Source organism: Ammospiza nelsoni, chromosome Z (genome assembly GCF_027579445.1).
Source record: "Ammospiza nelsoni isolate bAmmNel1 chromosome Z, bAmmNel1.pri, whole genome shotgun sequence".
NCBI classification, from domain to species: Eukaryota; Metazoa; Chordata; class Aves; order Passeriformes; family Passerellidae; genus Ammospiza; species Ammospiza nelsoni.
Window position 1 is genome coordinate 46233747 of NC_080669.1, and position 16326 is coordinate 46250072.

General features: G+C 40.7%; 1 protein-coding gene across 1 annotated transcript in view; it reads left to right on the forward strand.

Annotated features, from left to right (window-relative positions):
* PDE8B (phosphodiesterase 8B) overlaps positions 1-16326 on the forward strand; it is a 68777-nt gene that overhangs the window by 46519 nt on the left and 5932 nt on the right. The window contains exons 9-18 of the mRNA XM_059491871.1: positions 272-360; positions 775-835; positions 7133-7184; positions 10017-10094; positions 10972-11048; positions 12229-12393; positions 13149-13194; positions 13599-13734; positions 14930-15128; positions 16078-16295. Of these exons, the coding sequence (XP_059347854.1) occupies positions 272-360; positions 775-835; positions 7133-7184; positions 10017-10094; positions 10972-11048; positions 12229-12393; positions 13149-13194; positions 13599-13734; positions 14930-15128; positions 16078-16295 (1121 nt within the window). The remainder of the gene's footprint in view (positions 1-271; positions 361-774; positions 836-7132; positions 7185-10016; positions 10095-10971; positions 11049-12228; positions 12394-13148; positions 13195-13598; positions 13735-14929; positions 15129-16077; positions 16296-16326) is intronic.

Sequence of the window (16326 nt, forward strand, 5' to 3'; positions counted from 1 at the left end):
TAAAGTTCCTTGTAAAAAATACCTTCTCCCAAGAGGAACATAATTATACTCTCCTTATGTTAGTTAAAGATGCTGCTCTCCATTGGGTGAATAGGTGCTGCTCACTCTCTCTGTAATACTTGAGAGTACATTAATTTTATACAATTTTTAAAAATACAACTATGAAATAAAAATAATTATTTAATACATAAGAACTATGCAATAATAAACAAGTATTTGACTGCAAGCTATGTATGCTCAGATGCTGTCTCTGTTTTGTGTGTTTCTTTAGGAGTGGCAAGGAGTTTACTATGCAAGAAGGAAATCAGGGGACAGTATCCAGCAGCATGTGAAGATAACACCTGTGGTCGGTCAAGGAGGGTAACTAACTTGTCCGGAACATAATTGCTTTCTGGGTTTTAGGGCCTTCTCTCTGCTTTCTGCATCTGTAAGTTTGACATGAACCTCCATGTATTTAGCAGCTGGGAAACCTCCGTGTTTGTGTGTGTGCTTGTACGTGTTCCCACCTTCGCAGTTTAGAACAGACACTTTGCCAAATTCTGCTCCCAGATTTGCAGGAGAATTCCTGGACCAACAGAAGTATCGGGTGTCCTGCAACAAAAACCTCAATGTCACACTGAAGGACTGCTTGTCACCCAGTTGTCTTGCTGGTGTTGGGCTTGGTATCTGTTTTCCTGAGGGCTTAGAGATCTCTCCTTTAGAAAATAGTAACGTATCAATTCACTTCTGTCTTTACGATGTGATGGAGTAACAAGTGATAATTTCTGTTGTTAGGAAAATAAGACACTTTGTGTCCCTCAAAAGACTGCATTGTACCAATGAAAACAACAAGCAGGTATTGTATTTCTTTCATGTAATAATTTTCACAGCTTTTAGTGAATGATATTTTTTGGCTTATAAATTTTTCCAAGAAGATGTGACCTATATTGTCGATGAGATTCTCACTGATTGTTGGAGCAAGCAAGAAAATTTCAACATTTGCTTGTATTAGTCTCTGTTTGTAGGACTCCTGAGGAAGACCATCTTTCATTTCTGGAGCATGGGCATGACAGTTGATTCCATGATACTGTGGAGCAATACAGATCACAGTTCAAAGGGAGCTCAGGGCCTGTTTTGTTGGGCTGCTCTTGCCAGTCTGATCTGCTGTACTTATACCAACTAATGATCCGTGCTCAGTGGCCCCAAGGTTTGTTAAGTGTGGTACTTTTATGAAGTGCAGCCCTCATGCTGGCCCTGAGGCTTCCCACACCTGCCAGAACAGGTGCTGTGGGAGGGTGCTACTCAAGCCACAACCCCAGCAAACCAGCAGCAGTGGCAGAGCTGGGTCTCTGCAGTCCAGACACAAATCTACACCAGCTGCCCCTGCAACAAACCTGGTAGTGTGGGGAGCTGTTTGCTGTCGTCTTCTGCTGGCTTCCTCCCTCTGATGGTGTCTGAGGCAAATGATCATATCACATACTTTGCTCCAGAAGTATTCTAGTAAGTGCCATGTTGAGTAAAGAAGTCTAGACTTCTGTGAGCAAAGGAGCGAAGCCTGTCTTTGGCATGTGGTCTCTAGGTGTGAGATAGAGAGTGGCTGGAAACATTTTAGACCAAGCACGTGCTCTGTAAATAGGATATGTTTCCATGTCATTTAGGAGAGGAGTTATGTATCTTGTTTTATTTAGAATTTTATGTGCTTTTATCTGTCATGTGGGTAAAGACACTTTGGCATGAAAAGTATTTAGAAAGTCACTAGTATGCCCTTTCTTCAGTAGAACAATACTGAATATTAACACATTACTGGAAAACCACTACTTCTAAAAGAATTTCATAGGCGGTAGCATTTGACTGTTGAAACCATCCTCCTTGCACAAGTTTTTGTGGAGGTAGGTAGTAACAAATCAAGGAGAACTCTGCATAATTCTTGGAAGAAATTTCCATGTCTATCATTGAAAAATAAGATTGATAGTATTTTAAACTGACTTCATCTTTGAACTAAACCATGTGTTTTAGTATTAGCAGCAAAATATCATTTACAGTCACAGGATGTTTTAAAATGCTCAGGCTAGAGTGCGAGAGTTTTATAAAAGCAGTGATAAAGTTGCATGCATTTTTAATTCATTGTTTAAACTTCATACCTGTTGTTTCATTTATAGCTGCTTTGATGTTGATTTGCAAGTAAGACATAATCTAAAGGCTTTTTCTGTACTATACACGCAACTGAAGGACTGGTACAGGGAGGCATATATATGATACTCAGTGCAAGATAATAAGTATTACAAACTTGTACCCATATGTAAAAAATAGCAGTAGGAATATAAGAAAAAAGTAATTTTTTTTGTCCTTCTTTGCCCTGTAGATTGCACTGCTTATACCAGTAAGAATCATGCAATCATAGATTGATTTGACTGGAAAGGTACATTAAAGATCACCTAGTTTCAATCCCCTTGTTACAGGCAGGATCACCTTCCACTAGAATAGGTTGTTCAGAGCCAAACCCAAGCTGGCCTTGAACTTCCAGGGACAGGACATCCACAACTCCTCTGGGGAACCTGTTCCAGTGTCTCACCACCCTCAAAGTAAAGAATTTCTTCCTGATAGCTAGTTGAAACTTTCTTACTCTCTTTCAGTTTAAAACCATTGCCTCTTGTCCTATCACCAAACACTCTTGTAAAATTTTCTTTTATTTTCTTGTAGGCCCCTTTAGTAATTGGAATGTGTTAAGTGACCTCCCAGAGTCTTCTTTTCTGCGAACTGAACGACCCCAACTCTCTCATCCTTTTCACATAAGAGAGGTGCTACAGCTCTCTGGTCAGTTCCGTGGCCCTTCTCTGGATCTGCTCCTGCAGGTTCATGTCTTATGCTGGAGGCCCCTCCGGAGGTGCTGTGGCCCCTCAGGCAGTTGTGACATCGCAAAGCTGGCTGTCATCAGTCAGCCTGATGCAGGTGCACCTGGTCCCACTGGCTGTGTCCCTGACAGGGGTGTGAGTAATCCTGGCCCCAGTGCAGAGCCCCAAGGAGCACCACCCGGCGCTCTTCTCCACCCAGACTCCTGGCCATTGGCCATAACTCTTGAAGCAGCAGCGTTCGGGCAATTCCTTACCCACTGGGTGGTCCATCCAGGGCTCTCCGCTGTAGAGTCAAGGGCATGCACAGAAGCATCAAATGCTTTGCACAGGTCCACTTAGATGACATTCCCTTATCCACCCAGGGTAGGAGGCCACCAAATATGTCAGGCATGATTTGCCCTTAGTGAAGCTGTGCTTGTTGTCAGCAATTATCTTCTTATTTTCCATATGCCTTAGCATAGTTTCCAGGGGAATCTGCTCCATGGATTGCAGGGCACAGAGGTGAGACTGGCCTGTCATTCCCTTGGTTTTCCTTTTTCTTTTCTAATCTTTAGAAATGACAGTTAAGTAAATTTCCCCATTTCCTGGAAACTTCACTGGACTGTTATGAATTCCTAAATCTGATTGACAGCCGCTTAGCCACTTCCTCCACCAAGTCCTTCAGGACTTAGAAATGCTGATAAGGTCCTGTGATCTCATGCACTTTCAAGTTCCTTGGATGTTCCCAAACCTGATCTTCTCCTACACTGGGTGGTTTTCATTTCCCCAGTCCCTGCCTTTACCTCCTGTGACTAGGGAAATGCATGTAGCTGGAACACTTGCCAGTGAAGACCAAGGCAAAAGAGTCAGAGAGTACCTCAGCCTTCCGTGTGTCCCAGGTAACCACATCTCCTGTTTCCTTCCAGAGAGGGACCACATTTTCCCTAACCTTTCTTTAATTCACCAAGGTACCTATAGAAGCTTTTCTTGCTGTCATTTATGTCCCTGGCCAGATTTAATTCTATCAGGCCTTAGCTTTCCTAACATGATCCCTGGCTTGTCAGACATTCTCTGTATTATTCCCAGGCTACCAATCCTTGTTTCCACTCTCTGTAGGCATCCTTCTTTTGTTTGAGTTTGTCAGCAAGTTCTTTGTTCATCCACACAGGCTTTCTGGCATTTTTCTGACTTCTCTTTGTTGTGAAGCATCATTCCTGAACTTGGAAGAGGTGATCCTTGAATATTAACCAGGTTTCTTGGGCCTGTCTTCCCTCCAGGGCCTTATTCCATGGCACTCTACCAAGCAGATTCCTGAAGAGGCCTAAGTCTGTTCTCCTGAGGTCCATGGTAGTGAGTTTACTGTGTGCCCTCATCAATGCCCTGAGGAGGATCTTGTACTCCTTCATGATTGCTGCAGCCCATGCTGCCCTTGAACTTCACGTGCCCCATAAGCCTCTCCTTATTAATGAGAAAAAGGGAAATTAGGAAACAAGGACTTGTGTCCACAGCAACATTCATATTCTCCTGTACTGCTGGAAAGTATCATCCGTTCCTGTCTTTTTAATACTGGTTCACGAGAAGCTAATAAATTAAGCACTATAGACCTGGGAAGATTTACACATTTGGTGATCCCAGGGAATATGGCCTTCAAAAGGTTCTCCACAGATACAGAGGTCCGCCACAAAGGTTAAAGACTGCAGCCTAACAGAAAGTATGGTCTGTGGAGATTTTACGTCCCTTGGGGAAAAAATAAGGTGTGTTTGATAGAACTATGCAATTGTTGTTTCACTTCTGTCACAGAAATATCTCATGCCTGTAGGAGATCCTGGACAATGCAGTTTTCCTAATATCCATGCTTTAATACTTGCAGCAGTAGAACTTTTCCTTAGACTAAAAAAATAGGGTTCCTTTTCAAGGTACAGATAAATCTTTATGGAAGGATAAAAGGAAATCAAATATTTACTTAAGTTGCAGAGCAGTAAAAGTTGTCATAGTTCAAATTTTGATGTCAAATGTCTAATGTTGCACTAAATCAATATAATTTTAAACATCTTGATCTCAGCATTCAGACAGTATATGTTGACTTCAAAACATCCTTACATCATTACACCATTACACATTTCCACCTTAAAAAAAGTATATGTGTTTTTTGCCAGTACCAACATCCTCTGTAAGGGATATCAGAGACCACTGGAACCTTCATGTATTTCCATGCCAGATTTATCACATAGAAAAACCCAGCATGTTAAATTTATGCATGGAAAAAAAAATACCTAAAAGAGCATTAAGCATTCTTACAGTGAAGATTTATGAATGAGGATTGAGTTTCATTTGACTGTTCCCGTGTGCTGAGCCTAGGTAATTATTAATGCTGCCATTGTCAATTTGAGACCTGGCAGGATAGTGTCCAGTGTTTTCACATTCATAAATTTACAAGAGAGGTGTTGTTTCTTTCAAGAACATATTGACCCAAGATTAACTGTGTAGCTGCCCTCATAACTTACCTTACATGGCTCTTTCAGGACATGCCTGCAGAAGGGGAAGAGAAGTATTCAGAACAGAAATGTGGTTTATTTTTTTAGTAAAGCACTTGGAGGACTGTGACTGTTTCTGCCAGTTGTGCAGTAGAAAGAGATATATCCATTGGCTTTGAAAGAAGCCCCAGTGAGGCCAGAACAAGCAGTTCAGATGCCTTTTGTCACTGTACCATATTTGATGAGATTTCCTTAACCTTGCTCTGTTTGGATGAGATTATTTCTCTGAGAGTTTCTACATGGTTACAAGAGAGGTGTTGAAGCTTTTAAAATTTTTTTGGATGAAGAGTCAGTTCTTACACTCCCCTGAACAAGAATTATATGGAGCAATGGCAAAGGGTTTCCCTTTCTTATTTTTTTTAATTCGTTACAAAAAGTCATGCCTGAATTTTGAAAGAAGAAAATTTCCATTTTCTTCTCTTCTCCTTTCACTGTCTGTCTCTCCCCCTCATAGCAGAAAGGAAGAAACGAAAGGTGTGCAAGAATGGCAGAATGACAGAAAAGAGAATTTGTATCACTCTTTTCCTTTCTTTCCTGAATAATCCCCATGAGGACCCTGCAGCATGCACAGTCACAAACTGATACAGACCAGTAAGAGCACACAAGCACAACCTTGTCATACTCTCCTTTTAACTGACAGGTTGCAGCCATGGACTTCATGCTTCCATGTAATCTAGTGCTTTGGTACAGCCAGGTGATGGATTTGGTCAGAACAACCAGTCACCATATGACAGTAATGGACTCCTAAATATTATGTGTACTGAATAATTTGTAATTACAGTGTCAAGCACTGACAATTATTCATCTGAAGTAAGAGGGTATGTGTATCTTCTCTAGTGACTGCAGTAAAAAAGTAAGCATTATTCCTAGCAAGCATTATTTTTAGTCTTTCTCTGTGACTCCGTTAGCTATACTTATATACATCATACACCAATTTTCAAGAAATAACTTGAGGAACTGCCATTTCTGGTCAGCTTTCCTATCAACAGCAAAACACTTTCTTCTAATCACACAACAAAGGAGAGTGGTGAGGTGATTAGTAGGTATTAAACTGTCATGAACTGGACAGTACTTTTGTCTTTGAGAAGAATGAAAAAGCAGAGGAACATTTAATCTGTGTTACTGCAGATCAAGCAATAGCTGTAAATTTTAATATATGGAAATATCCTATCTAAATTCTAAGAAAGTTTGAAAAAGCTACTATTGGAGCTGCCTATAAGTGTTTCAGAAGAACAAAGAATTAAGATTCCATGCCTAATTATTAATTCATGAGAATGATTTAAAACTACTTGAAAATAAAGGTCTGATGAATGACAACTACCTCTACCCCTTATTTCCTGGAGAATAGTTTTTGAAACTGAGTTTTTTGAAGTCCAGTTTATCAGTTATCCATGAAAGGATGCATTCAAAATTAGCTTCAATAGTTCTAAGAAAAATATTTTTAAAGGACAAAAAATAGTGTTGTAGGTTTTCTTTTATTCTTTCAGGTTCATATGCAACTTGCACTTAAAACAGTACCTAAATGAGTATCAGTTCTCTTGTAAACACAGGCATTAAACGGGAATTCAGTACATAAAAGCACTTGTATCTATGATTTTCTGCATGGCCTATCTGTTTGCTTTCATATTATTCCTCTACATCTAATTACACCTGAAGAAGAGTCTTAGCCAAAGAATTTTTTTTAGATAGCTGAATGGAAAATACTGAATATGGACAGTGTTGAATGCAGCCTGTTTAAAGTTTTTTGTATTCTTTTTTCTTACATATATGTTTTATTCTTATCTCCAGCTCTACAAGAGTCACCGTGAGGATAAGCACACAGGAGACAATTCTCAGTCAGGTTAGAGTATTACCCTTTACCTCTACATTCCTCTGTGCTGGGGGCTGTGTCGGGGTTCTCTGCTAGAATGAACTGTTGTGTCTTCCCCCTGTCTGGTCAGTGGTCAGAGCTGATGGCCAAGGACAGATGCCAGCTGCCTCTGATACCACACCATGAATTGGACTTGTAATCATCAATAATTGAGTCTCCTGTGCAGACCTCTTGCTGTGCATTTGAAGTTCACTGTTTGTTCCTGTGGCTGGTGTACCTTGGCACCTCTTTGTGTTTGAAATGTGGAATGTGCTGATTTGTGCCAGCACACCTGCCACAGTGTGTCCAAGTTTAGGGCCTGTCAGCAGGCCATTGGTTTGGCCCCAGCACAGGCTAAGATAGTTGTCTCTGAGGTGTCCAGGCCTGAGCAGCTCAGTTCCAGTCAGCCCAGAGTTGCTGCAGCATGTCTGAAACCCTTGTCTTGTGTCTTAGGTAGGTTTACTTACTCACAGACAGCACATTCCAGCACTCCTTGAGTTTTGCAGAGAGGTTTTGACTAGAAGTGTGGAGCATGAGGGAATAATTCCTTCCTCCAATGCTATGTAGGGTTTGGAATACCCCTTTTCCCTGAAGAAGGAGGTACTTAAGGCCACTTTTAAGCTTGTGACTCTAGTGGTCTCAGCCAGACTGATGTCTTATAATCATGAGTGAAAAGATTCTCATGCCTTGTTACCTTCTGGCACCTGAAGCCTTTCCTGCTATGAAAGGTGAGACAATGTTGCTGTGCAATTTCATGCAGCTTCTGGTTTTCACATGGGAGGAGGATATAACATATAAAGAGCATGGTACGTGACTGCTTGACATCCCCTGCTCTCTTAAGAAGCCTAAGAATACATAGAAACATCTGAGAGCTTTGTGATGCCAAACAGCAATGGGCAGGGGGAAGAAGAGACAATATGAAATTGGATGTCCTCATTCCCATTGCTGCTGCCAGAACTGATCCACAGTATGTTAAAACATTTGCTTCTGTATCCCTGTAACAAAAGCAGATTTTCTTCTCGCTGTTTCTGTCCTGCAAACAGGAAGATGAGGAAGCCCATAAATTAAGCAGGACACTTGTTACTAACACATTTATATTAGCTTGCTAATGTTTTAAGTTTGCTCATTCTTGTGACAGATTTCAGCAAGCCTGGGAAGCCCCATGGTATGACACCACATTGATGACAACATTGCAGTGAAAGTAGGCAGTCTCAGAGCATGTGATGTAGGTTATTCTTCCCTGCAGTCCATGGCTGTGCTCCAAGAATAACTTTTCAGAGCCATGGGCATATACCAATATGTGACGAGCATAGAAGAGTAGTCCAGGTGTATCATGCTGTTTGCAGTGGTGTGAGATTTTTAACAACGTGGATGATAAGATTTTCTGCTCACCAGGTAAAGAAAAAAAATTACGTAGGCATTTAAATATTTACAGATGAAACCACAGTATGGCAGAGAGTAGCTTTTATGCACCTGTGACTCTTTGGGTGGCACTAGGAAAGTATTTGACTTGCTAGTTGGTATTTAACACAAGGAGAGTTGTTTTGTCAGCTGTACCCACTCAGAACTATGTTTATGTGTAAATGCTTGCTCCCACTGAAGTGCCTTATGATAAAGTCATCCAAATGTTAGTGAAAGAATAAATAAAATTATTTAACATGCATTAGCTATGCCCTGCTCTTAGGTGTCAAGAGAGGAAAATGCTTTCCATTTCTCCAGTTCAGACTACAACAAAGAAGACCCAAACTGTCTGTGGTAGAAAAAGAGAATTAAGACAGAAACTATTTCAGTAATTTTTAGGATAGATGAATTTTTAATTCTGGAGAATTGTATGTTAACATTTCATTTTGCTAAAGAGAGGCTGCATACATCCTGTCTTGTGACATTATAATGAACATTCATCTTTATGTTAAGAATATCAAAATCATACTTTTGACTCTTCAAACGCTTTTATCAGCTTTTGAAAACCTGCTAGGGTCTCTGATCCTTGAGTGGCATTTTAGATACCTTGAGAATAGGTAGTATCACCACTTTTCACTCTTGGAAACAGCATAGTTGCTGTTTTAAAACATAAGGGAGAGTGCAGACTTTAATGTATTGAAGAAAAATGAAATTTTACCAGATTTTTTTTTTAAACTCCTTCCTGTCATTTCATCCAGCTTTTGAATTTGACTGGATGTGATGATTTCTCTGGCTTTAGCAAACAGTCATTTCAAGAATAAGTTTATTGCATAACTAGTATTCAGAAGAACTAAATGGGTTGTTTAAGAATTTTCAGCACGTTAGATTTTCCTTAAACACAGGTTATAAATATTTATTGCAAATAAAAGCAAAAGCTGTCAGAGTCTGAACCATGCTTTGGCTTTAAGAGTGTAAAATAAGATGAGACTCTTCTCAACTGGCTAAAGTTTTAGGCAGTTAAACTCAGGCTTGTTCAGTGGTCAGAGTAGAGCAAAAAGAACTCACACAAGAGGTTCAGCCCACCTGCCTGAGACATCTCTCCTGAAGCAGGATCTCTGAAAACCTTACATGGTGGCAGCCTGCAAGACTGCTGCTTTTAGAGAGCTGAAGTTAGGTGAAGCAAGACTCCTGTTCCATAAGGCATCTTGACTTCCTTGCAAAAGACCCTTCCAAGTGACTTGAGAAAAGTTGACTTAAATTGATAGACACCAAGTGCCTTGTTCTGATGTGCAGAAATTGCAGTATTTCCCCCAGTTGTGTGATATTGTTAAGGTCACTTAATTAAATTTCCAAAATTTTAGATGGATATTTTGTAGAGGCTTTACTTGATACATTTTTAAAACTTTTGTTTTGTACTTACAGAATCTGGTTCTTACAAGTGCAAGAACAGAAGGAAAGACTCAGTTGATGTTAAGTCAATAACATCTCAAAGTAGTGATGGTAAGGAAGCAAACTGTATGTACAATACTGTAAATATACACAAATATATATTTATAAATAAATAAAGAACAGACTTGGCTTGGGCAATAAAACTGCAGAACAAAAAAATAACCAGACAGATTCACTGCTGCTTAAACAGAGGTTACTTCATATTGTGTAACTGCTGTAAAATTTCATTCTGATTTGCAAAGCAGTGTCCCAGCATAAGTACCAGCGTTGCTGTACAGTGCATGACAGTCTGAATGCCTTCACAGGGAGGAGGAGTGACTGTGCCAAGGGACAGAAGCAGCTTACTAAGAGTGTGTGGTGAAGCATTAATGCCACCTCTCTTAGAAAACTGCAGCTTGTGCTCATAAACACATATTACGGTTTATTCATGTTTAACATGAAGGAGCCTATTGCTGCTGGTTACTTGAGAGCAGTACTTCTGACCCCAGTTGTGACTGCTTACTGGGGTGGAACAATGGTGGCAGAGATTTCTTTCTGCCTGTGTGTAGCGAGAGAAGCACTGCTTGCGGGGAGCAGAAAAGGTTTTCATTAGAGCAACCATACCACCAAGATGAGGGACACACACAGACTTAAAGGAGAAGCCATGTCTGTGAGAGATCCATTGCATCAAAGGGCATGAAGTGTAAGTACAACTCCATTCTGAAGTGAAGGATGGATGGAAAATCTGACAGCAAAAATAAGGGGTGGCTGCCAAGGAGGCAGACAACAGTACAAGAAATGAAACTGTGTGGTACATTGAAAGAACTTGCAGGAGGAAAAACACAGGAGAAATGGAACACGAGGCTGTATTTCATTGTGCTATGCCCTGGCCTTCTGCACTCTTCAGATGCTGTCATCTGATTCACACTCTATGGCTCTTTAATGGCAGCTCCAAGTTTACAGACCCGACGCTACTCCTCAATGGCACGGATTCATTCTATGACAATAGAAGCTCCTATCACAAAGGTGAGTCCTGAGCACTGACTTTTCCACAAACTCCAGAGTTTCGAGTTGCACTCATAGGGAAGTATGTAGTTTCTGGACAGACAGAGGCTTTCTGCACTTTGTATTTAACAGAGTGATATAAGTAATTTGTTTTTATTGGCACTTTCTACATCTCATCATGGCATTCCAAATGCTAGTCATAAGGAAGTATATTAAGGAGAGGAGAAGAGTGCCCTGCTACATGCATGGCTTCTGGTAGGAAGGGGACACTGCTCTGTTGGGTCATGTGTGAGTAGGAGGATGTTCTTCCAGTCTCACCTTTGCTCTCACTATTGATATTTATAAGATACCCTGCAGAAGAGGGACCATCTGCACCATCTTCTGTCTCCCCCAATTTCTGCAGCCTTTCTTCACTCTGCCACACAAATTCTGCTGTCACAAAACAGCTGCACAGTCACTTGTAACACACCAGGGTGTCAGGTATCTTCCACTTTCAAATAATTTTTTCCTCTCTCCCTATCTTTTCTTGCTATCATCAAGCTCTCACTTCCCAGCACCACTGTGACTGTAAGAGCCAGCTGGCTCCTTTACTTTTCCTTATCCTCAATCATACCCGCAGGGAGGCTTGTAGTGGCTGTGCAACAGCCTCTGGCTCCTGGAGAAGACAGCACTGGGACTTTCTTCCCATCATTCTTGGCAGAGCCAGGAGCAGTCACTGCTGCATTTCCAGATTGTGGCTGATTGTGGGTTTCAAAGAGCCATCCTCTTCTCCTACAGTCCAGTACCTTCTGCTCTCTTCCCTTGACTTCTACAAGGAGAATATCATGGTATAATATCAGCATATCTAAGCCACATCCAAGAGTTTGTTTGTTTGGATTTTCCTTCAGGGATTGAAATATTTGTTTCAGAGCAGACCTGGATATGCTGAAGTACTGGGACATTGCTGGTTTTTGGTCCACTCACTGGCAACTATTTCACACCTTTCTACTTCCACTTCCCAGGAGTTTGCCAGTTAAAAATAGCAGACGGATACCAGGAAATCTGAGCACAAATTTACATTTTCAGAGTTGTACTTCAAGGGTTGTGGAGACTTACATTGAATTTGATGAGAATTAGCATAATCGAGACAAGAATAAAAATTTTGTAATAAGAAAAAGGTGCCATTCACTTTTCTTTGCCTGCCTCCTTAATCTGCCTTCAGGTCATTAACATAATTAACGCTGCCCAGGAAAACAGCCCGATCACAGTAGCAGAGGCATTGGACAGAGTTCTGGAAATCCTGCGAACAACAGAACTTTATTCCCCTCAGTTAGGTACCAAAGATGAAGATCCTCACACAAGTGATCTGGTTGGAGGTCTGATGAACGTGAGTAAAATTAGTAAAGACAAAACTGCTCGACCAGTGTCCTAGATCATAATTCACTGCTTTGCTCTGCTAAAATTTCCCAAGCAATGGGAAGGGGACTTGTAATTCATCACCATTTCAGTTAAGCATTTTGGCCTCTTTACTAGCAGTACTGCAGGATGTAGTAACCTATGGCCACATTTCAGTCCACTGTGCACATTCATCCTCAGATACCAGTGAACAGACTTGCCACCAGAAACTATATCCAATCTCTCAGAAGATACTGAAGGAGATACTTCATAGAAACTCTAGAAGCTTATATGGGATTAGAGAGATTGCTCTATAGTTAGTCCAGTGTATCAGTGAGGTTGATTTAATCAAGCTCTAATTTTGGTCCTGCAACAGCTGCAAGAGACAAACTGTCAAAATTTTGTCATGGATTTACTCATTTTTAATAGACACTGAGCTAATCCCCACCAAAATAATATAAAGAAAATGAAAAATAAATTATAATCGCCAATTTGAATTATGGAGGTGCCAATGAGAGGGTCAAGGTGGGCAATACACTGTGTATTTAATATCTTTTCTGGAGATCTCATACCAGTGTTCCAGGGATCCTTTCATGTTTGTTTTGAAAGACCTGAAAACCAGGATTATGCTATAGTGCTGCAATAAGAGCATTGCTTTTAGTACCCAGGAATAGTACCTAAAATGCATGTAGTGTTTTTGAAACTAACGATACAAAAAAACTAAGATAAACTTGCTTTCTTTTCCAGGATGGTTTGAGAAGACTGTCAGGAAATGAGTATGTGTTTTCTAAGAGTAAGCTACCATTTTAAACTTCCCTTTGCACGTGTGACTTCTTTTGTTAGTACCACTAACATACAGCTTCAGGCTAATTTGCAGTGGAATATATGTCTGTGGAAATGGCTGTCTAAATGACTGCAGCAGAAGTGCCAGGTTGCCTCAAATTTGGTGTTGAAACGGGCTCAAACAATTAAAACAAATTGTCACTCAAAGAAATGTTCACTGATCTTTTTGGTTTATGTTCAAATGCTCTGTAATAAACCTTTCTATTATAGGCATTTACAGACTTTTTCATGTAAGGAAAAAAGTTGTTTTTCTTGAAAAAGAATTGCTTTCTAAATGGAATTCTGAGGAGGGGCTGTGGTAGTGTAGAGGGAATAACCCAGAAATGTGTTAATTCCCAAATTCCATTTCAACAGATATGAACCTGAGCCATACTCACCTTCCAGTGCCAAACACCATCAATGATGTTCCACCCTGTATTGCACAGCTCCTAGATAACGAGGAAAGCTGGGACTTCAATATTTTTGAGTTGGAGGCTGTTACAAATAAAAGGTATTGGACTCCTTTCCCTGGGTGCCCAGAGAAATTTTGTTGAGGAGCTGTAGCTCTGGAAAAACTGCAGCAAGACACAGCAAATCTGTGAGAGCTGTCTTGCTTGACACAGATCCACTCTGTCCCAGTGACACTGTTCAATGCAGTCTGATGTTGCCACATGCTGGATGCCCTCCAGATGGCCCTTTTTCTTGCTCATGTGCAAATGGTCCTGCTGGAAAAGCAAACCTCTCCCCTTCCTCACCTAAATCATCCCACAATTTGGGAAGATCTAAGGCAACTGCAGCTTTTGATTATAGGGATAAAAAAATGGGATGGAGGATAAACCAGTGATAGGATCAACAGACTGGGATTTTAAAGCTTATAATGAAAACAGACGTCAGTAGTTTTGAGGTCATGCAGACCGCAAAAATAAGCACGTCATCCAGACAGAAAAGTTGCTTTCATTCCAAGATGCAACGAATCAAACAGACTACCCGTTCTTATGTACTCTCTTTGCATAAAATAGCCATTTTAAAAATTTGCATTTGCCTGGTTTTAATCTGCAGATGTTCGGGTTTGGTTATGCCTTTCTCCACTCACAGGCTCTGTAAGACATCTTGGAGGAGGGAAGAATGTAACTGATGGATAGGACTCTCTCACAGGCAACACAGAGTAAAAGACAACCCAGAGTGGATTTGGTTTTAAGAATCAAAAAGATTAGAGGTTGTACTCTGTTTACTGTTTCACACTTGGGATTCCCAGCATTGTACACACACCCACACCCACAGAGCACTTTACAATTGAAATTTGACCTTTTTTTTGGCTTAGGACTTCTTAGCCTTTGGCATGTGCTCATGTCATGCTCAGTCTGCTTTTTCTCCTCAGGAAAAAAAAATGGAATTTTGTTTGATTGACAGATACTAAACACACACAAAAAAAGGGTTTTAAGATGTTTTCTCTGAAGCCACAGGAATTCTTGAAACTGATGGAATTGTGCAATTTCTACAAAACATTAAAATGACGTCTGAAAGGATGATAGATGCAATCACTTGTAACCTTGGCCCAGCTTTTTAGAGGTGATAGATATGCAACTTAAAAACTCAAACTTTACCCCCCCTTTTAAAAGTCTTGGTTTCTTTGTTCAATGTATCACTTTCAGAACATCACAAGTTCCTATTTTACAGCAGTGCTTTTTTCTTCTATTGTTTTTCAGGCCATTAGTGTATTTGGGCTTAAAAGTTTTTGCCCGGTTTGGGGTCTCTGAGTTTTTAAACTGTTCGGAAGCAACACTGCGGGCATGGCTGCAGGTCATTGAAGCCAACTACCATTCCTCCAACTCATACCACAACTCCACACATGCGGCAGATGTCCTGCATGCTACTGCCTTCTTTCTCGGGAAGGAGAGAGTTAAGGTAGAACCATCACCTAGGAGTTTTTTGGGTTAGGATTTCAGTGTGTTTGCCATTTTATGTGTGTCATCCAGAAGTCAGATGTTTAAATAATGGTCCTGGCTTCATAAACTCTCTCTGTCCTTGAAGTCTTCCTGTGATGCAAGCAGGCCCACACAGTTTCTCTAAAGTCTGTTTATACAAATTTACATTTTAAGTAGCAGTGATGGAGGTGGGGAGGGAACCTGGCTCTTTTCTGTCTCATGTTAACTGGCTGTAGGTAACACTTCTTAATAAAGCTTCGCAAAAGCTTTGCAAAAGCTTTGGAGAGGGAGGTGTGAGTTATTCTTCCTGGTACTCAGCCATGGGACATGTGAGAAAGATTCAAAGCTGTGCCAAAGGAGGTTCAGAGTAGACATCACAAAACATTTATTTTACTAAGTGGTTAAATGCTGGAACAGGCTTCGCAGAGAGGTGGCTGATGCCCCACACCTGTCAATGCTTAAGCAGCATTTGGACAATGGCCATAATAACATGCTTTAACTTTTGTTCAGTCCTGAAGTGGTCAGGCAATTGGCCAATGATCATGTAGGTTACTTCCAAGTGAAACAGCCTACCCTATCCTGTGCTAAAACATAAGGTGTGTGAAGCAGAGTCAATAAAGATACATTCAGGCAAGCATACAAAGTGGAAGGAAACCACTAGGTCATCTATCCATTGAACAATTCTATGTAAAGATATTGCTCAGGTGACAGCAGTGTAAAAAGCTTCATTAAAGAAAGCATATGTGGATAAGGGTAGGAGCAGAAATTTTGTGGGAGGTAATTTGTGGGCACAGTGAATGGAAAATGACTGCAAGGAGGTAGCTTGCCTGCTTAAGTTTACATTTGTGTAATTGTGGGTACCTGGAAGTTATCAGAAAATATTTATTGTAATTTTTGTGCTACATTGTAATTTTTCTCTCTTCCTGTAGGGAAGTCTGGACCATCTAGATGAGGTAGCTGCATTAATAGCTGCCACCATTCATGATGTAGACCATCCTGGACGGACCAACTCTTTCCTGTGCAATGCAGGCAGTGAATTAGCTGTCCTTTACAATGACACAGCTGTATTAGAGAGTCATCACACAGCACTGGCGTTTCAGCTTACAACAAAAGACAGCAAATACAACATTTTCAAGAATATTGATAGGTGTGTCTGCTGGACAAGGGCAGTGTCCATG